Source organism: Ruditapes philippinarum, unplaced genomic scaffold (genome assembly GCF_026571515.1).
Source record: "Ruditapes philippinarum isolate M1 unplaced genomic scaffold, ASM2657151v2 ctg472_1_1_1_1, whole genome shotgun sequence".
Lineage (NCBI taxonomy): Eukaryota > Metazoa > Mollusca > Bivalvia > Venerida > Veneridae > Ruditapes > Ruditapes philippinarum.
The window spans coordinates 191,862-197,139 of record NW_026858712.1 but is presented as its reverse complement, the minus strand read 5'-3'; the positions used below and the strand labels follow the sequence as shown (position 1 = coordinate 197,139).

Here is a 5,278-nt window from a genome sequence, read left to right as displayed (position 1 = left end):
ATTGCATAATAACTGCAATATTTATGCAATTAAAATGACAAGATTTTATTTATTTAACATATCGTGTTTATATAATTAAGTATGTAGGGATGTTTTTGTGTTTTTTTTTTTCTCTTTTATTTTCAATTTTACATTTCATTGTTTATAGTAGAAATGTTGACAAATTTTATTGATTTCAATTCTAATATACAATGACTAATTGGGCGCCGTCATGACAAAATGACCCCTTCGGGCAATTTTCTTCGATTTTTTGGTTTCATAATTTTCATAGAAACCAATTATTACAGATGATTTTACTTTTTATTTGACGAAAATAACTTGAAAAATGACAAAGATATATCTTTTTATGTACATAGACCAATGTGTTGCTCCGACGTCGACGACGACGTTTGTTTAAACGTTGAACGTTTTAAAGAACGTCGTGGTTTATTGCCGAATTGCCTTGTGTTAAGAATGGATTGTGTAAGAACCAATAAAGACAGTAACTCCAAATGAATTTATTTTACAGTCCTATGAAGTTACAAACTTCAAAATCATAAAAATAAAACGATAACGGAAGAAATCACATAAACGGATCAGCACTTATGTACCAAGTATATTGGTTAATTCACGATTAACAAAATTTTATAACCTGAAATATATAGATCATTCTTATATCAAATAAATATCTAGTTTATTGATAACACATCTAAGGACTAAACATACAGACAAAGATAATGCATGTATACATTTGTACGTGTAAATCTAAATTGTCATTCTTCCCGTAACGGTGGGCACGTCACATTACGATACGCCTGACGTACAAAAGGTCGTACATTTTTGTACAGGTATTGCTGCCTTGCGCGGGAAAGTCCACCCGGTAGCAAAACTGCAGGGAGAATATCTTCTGGTACTGTAGCATTTCTCTTTAGGATTGTGACCTGCTGCTCTACGTCAGTTGAGCGCTCTTTCACGTATACAGCATCCTTCGTAACACGGAAATAGTGATACCGCTGTATACCCCTTAATGGTAAAAAGAAGCGCGGCAAAAATGTCTTCCAGTCATACCTGTAACATATGTTGACTAGTTAATATTATGTCAATCATAAACTACTTGATAATTTACAATGACAAGCAATTATTAATACACGTACAAGTAATATGACAGCATATATGCCGAGCGCCGAATTGAGCTCTCTATTAATTTGTTTAGTTGTTTTATTGTACAAACTTATTTAAATGGGGTGTAAATTTTAGAAATTCAAATATTTGTAATAGAATACCAAGTCCAATTCTGACATCCATCCTCCTTGCGGAAGAGCACGGGGAAATTGCTTGAAGCAGACTTTCTCACGACAGATGCCACCTGCGAAATACTGTCGCAGTCCGTGCGCCTATACAGCTTCTTGATATGTCCAAATCCTCCGTCCACAAGACACCTATTATATTAAAATCGAATAAAACTATATCAAAAACTGCTTATTTATAGTTTATGTTGATTTCTTTTCTTTATTTCTATAGGAACAAAATAATTGCAAGTAGATTTGTTCTAGTATAATCGATTTGTTCGACAGTGTTTTAGTTTTAAGCTAATGGCCAGATTGTCTCTATGGCATGTATAAAACATGCCCGCTGGTGTGCAAGCACATACATGTTTAAGCACATAAAAATAGCAAATGCTCGTTTTGTGCAGACCAGAAGTAATGTAGAGGACTGTCATAAACTAAAATACATAAGTTTGCATTATAAGAGTATAAAATATAACATATATTAAAAACATTAATTACTTTGTGTGACCAGGAATTCCCATCAGGAGTGTTATCTCATCATGGAGCCCCATATGAATTCGCCATGCCAGATACGCTAACATAAAGCGATTTTTATTCTGCGCTGTAATAAAAATATATTCACCATTTGAACTAAAACTTAAAAATTAAATCGATGCTTTGTACAATGTCGCACTCTGAATATATAAGTGAATGTTCAATACTATACTCATGTTTAATTGAAAACACATATACGGTAAAATACTCACAACCACAGTTGTCGGCGTGCATGATGCAAGCTTTCTCTCCAAATCCCTGGTTTTCGAGGCAGTGGTGTAGCATACTTATAACTGAGTTTGGCCCGTGCGTCCCTGTACCATCAGCACCTGTTAATTTACATTAATTTTAAGTATATTTAATATTTCGACGGCACACATTTAGAATATTTTATCGATTATCTTTTTATATGAAATAAATATTTTACAATTCTGAAAAGCAAAATATCTTCAATATTATTGAAAAAAAGCAAAATTTATTTAGTTATTTTTTATGTATTTATTAATTACATGTACTTTATTTATTCATTCATTCATTCATTCATTCATTCATTTATTTATTTATTTATTTATTTATTTATTCTTAACATACCAATCGATTCATCCTCGTCTATCAGGTAATTATGTTGTTGTGACTCAGAATCAACACGGACGCCAAAAATTTGTATTTTCCTGCCAGTCACAAAATACAAAGGGCCCATTTGTTGACTATGGTGTGGTATTGTCACATTTTGAGAATAGTCGAATGTATAGTGCACTTTTTTCAAATCACTAGTGCATGGCTGGGCAGGTCGATTGACTGTGACTGATGCGTGCCTCATTTCCTCCCGAGCCTCTTCTATAGTCTGTCTGTAGACCTGTCGCTCTCTCTGTGCGTCCTACATAGTTTGGGTAAATAATAAGCAAACAAAATTAATAAAAAAAAAATAAAACAAATCACTCCAACTCTATAAAAATTAATTTTACTATAGAATATCTAAAAGGTTAATCTATAAACCTGCAATGCGAGTAATAGTGTAAATATTATCTTAATACATGTTGAAATGTTGATAGCAAAATAATTCAAGTAATATGTCAATAATTTCAAATTTATAGCTCCATTACAAAAGTAAATAATTACCGCAAGAACTTTGCAAGGAAAAATCGGTCTTACTAATAAAAATCTGGAAAAAGGGTGATCCTTGAAAGCATTAATAACAACAGAATGTGATGAATATTGCATACTTGGTTTGATTAAGTCAAGCGTAACTTGTGTTACAATCTAGTCATAATATATGATGAGCGGATTTTAAATTTTAGTAAAACGTATCTGCAGACGAAAGTCAGTAACATGATATAATAAATATTACCTGTATATGTTCTCGTAGAGCGTTTGCTGCCTCTAGTTTCTCCACCTCATGTACAGCATCAGCAACCCTTTTCCTTATCATTTCGCACTTATGGCAAACGTCATCTTTTGCCGTCATTATCTTAATGTGTGGAACGCATTGTTTCCACACACATTTAAATGTAGTTACTCCAAGAACTCTTACGCCGGCTTCTATACATGCATGTTGGTATTTTGAATGTAAATCCACTTTTGTAGTATTACATGGTAACAGAACAGGTGCAGCCTCGTCTGCTCCGCGTGGTGCTGCTGGCATTGTTAACCCGTTGATTTCTGCATATAATACCAGGAAATCAACACAGAAACGCACATCCTCGTATTTAACTGCATGGTGTGGCTTTCTTCCGGTATTTCCATGTACTCGCGGCACCGGTCCATTTGTATTTAAATGTTGCAATAACGACTTAACTGTTCTCTGCCCAATATCATTGATGTGGCAGAACACAGATTTACACACTGTTTTGCCATCAAATGTATATCTATATCTTATTCTTTTACGTTTACCATTCCTGGTTTCTTGTGCACCTATTTTCAACAGACTTCCCATAATAAACATCTCCTTTTGGTCTTTTTCCATTTCCCTTAGCGATAATATGTGGCTTTGAATATTTTCAGCATCAAACTGCATCAAACAATTAATTTTACACTTACATTGTACATCATTATTATCTGACTCTGATTCTGAACCACCCTCACCCCTCTCCTCATCAGATCCTTCCGGTATGTCCTCTGCAGCATTGTTGACAAACTCGTGGACACGTCCTATGATTGACTCTGCCTGTTGGTCGTCATCATCGTTTCCCCACTCTTCATATAATTCGTCCTCTGTTACATGTGGCGCCTTCTCTACTGTCTCATTAACTACGCCAAATTCCTCATATAACTCATCTAATTCCTGCGTTTAAATAAAGTCAATAAATAAATTTTAATAATCTATAGATATTGTATGATCGATTCAGGTTATACCAGTTAAAATCTGGGACAAAATAAAATACAATATATTTTTTCCCAGTTATAATAAATCAGTTAAGATAGTAAATCAGGTAATGTATTTTACCTATAAAAAACACTTTCTCAACAAAACATCTATGAAATAGTTTTATATATATATATACCACAGAATATAAATATATATATTTAATAAAAAAAAAAAAAAAAAAAAAGATAGCATGAGGTTTTGAACCTCGGACCGCCCGATCGGTAGCCTTTCACTCTACCAGTTACACCACAGAGGCTTATGTACATGTCTTAGGTTTATTATTCTATAGTACAGTAAATCGATCGATATCATGGACGACTACTCTTGCACGGTAACTATGTTATGAAGGGAGACAATTCCTTTTGTATATACTGTTGCTAAGAAATTTAACCACTGAAAACCAGGATTATTCGATAAAATTCATAGCTAAAACTTACATTTCAAATACTGTGTTCTATATATTACATGCAGGATGCAAACTGACAAGTCAAAAACATGATTTCACCAAAGATAAACTCATTTTTTTAACTGAAGCGCTCTATTATTTGACAGCAGACGCAACTTCCTAAAAAATAAAAATTCTAGTTTTGCACATTAAAACTTTGTATTTCTTTTTTAAAAAAAGACATAAAAATATACAAAAATACCTGAAAATCATTCTTCTCTGACATTGTGTCTAAATTTCGTCTACAAATGGTGAAAATTCATGATCTAGCGACAACAAGGTGCTTGAAAGGCCGACATAAACTGCGAACAATTTCGCGGACTTTTAACCGGTGTTTGAAAAACTTGTCCGAAGGTACAAAATGTCATGACGGCGCCCAATTAATATCAAAGAACACATTTAATCATACTAATTTTTAAGGTTATACTTTGATAGATTCAAATTAAATAACACAATTTTCCGCAGATAAAACAAGAGGGCGTAAAATGATCCTGATAAATGAGCTTGAAACAATGACTTTAGATACATCTGATAATAATTTGCGTTTTTTTAATATTTTTGAAACAGCATGGCACAAAGGCTATTTTAATGAAATCATTTTGTCTTTTCAGCAACCAAAGAGTGTTTGGTAAGCCTGACGGCAGAAACTGAAAATATATAATTTTA

At 33.2% G+C, this 5,278-nt stretch overlaps 1 protein-coding gene across 1 annotated transcript; it reads right to left on the bottom strand.

The window, feature by feature from the left end:
• Positions 1–232: 232 nt before the first annotated feature.
• Positions 233–4,990, bottom strand: LOC132754022 (uncharacterized). Its single transcript, XM_060744610.1, has 7 exons — positions 4,815–4,990; positions 3,151–4,083; positions 2,394–2,679; positions 2,015–2,131; positions 1,767–1,869; positions 1,263–1,418; positions 233–1,047 (listed from the first exon to the last, which is right to left on the bottom strand). Exons 1-7 carry the CDS (start codon positions 4,836–4,838, stop codon positions 753–755), a joined length of 1,914 nt encoding a protein of 637 aa, XP_060600593.1. The 5' UTR covers positions 4,839–4,990; the 3' UTR covers positions 233–752.
• Positions 4,991–5,278: the final 288 nt, after the last annotated feature.

Excerpts from the sequence above, each read along its gene's own strand:
- LOC132754022 (XM_060744610.1), bottom strand. The coding sequence starts at position 4,838 with ATGTCAGAGAAGAATGATTTTCAG. Across the intron at positions 4,084-4,814 it reads CAGAGAAGAATGATTTTCAG|GAATTAGATGAGTTATATGA; the intron begins GTATTTTTGTAT and ends ATTTAAACGCAG. Across the intron at positions 1,048-1,262 it reads GGATGTCAGAATTGGACTTG|GTATGACTGGAAGACATTTT; the intron begins GTATTCTATTAC and ends CATATGTTACAG.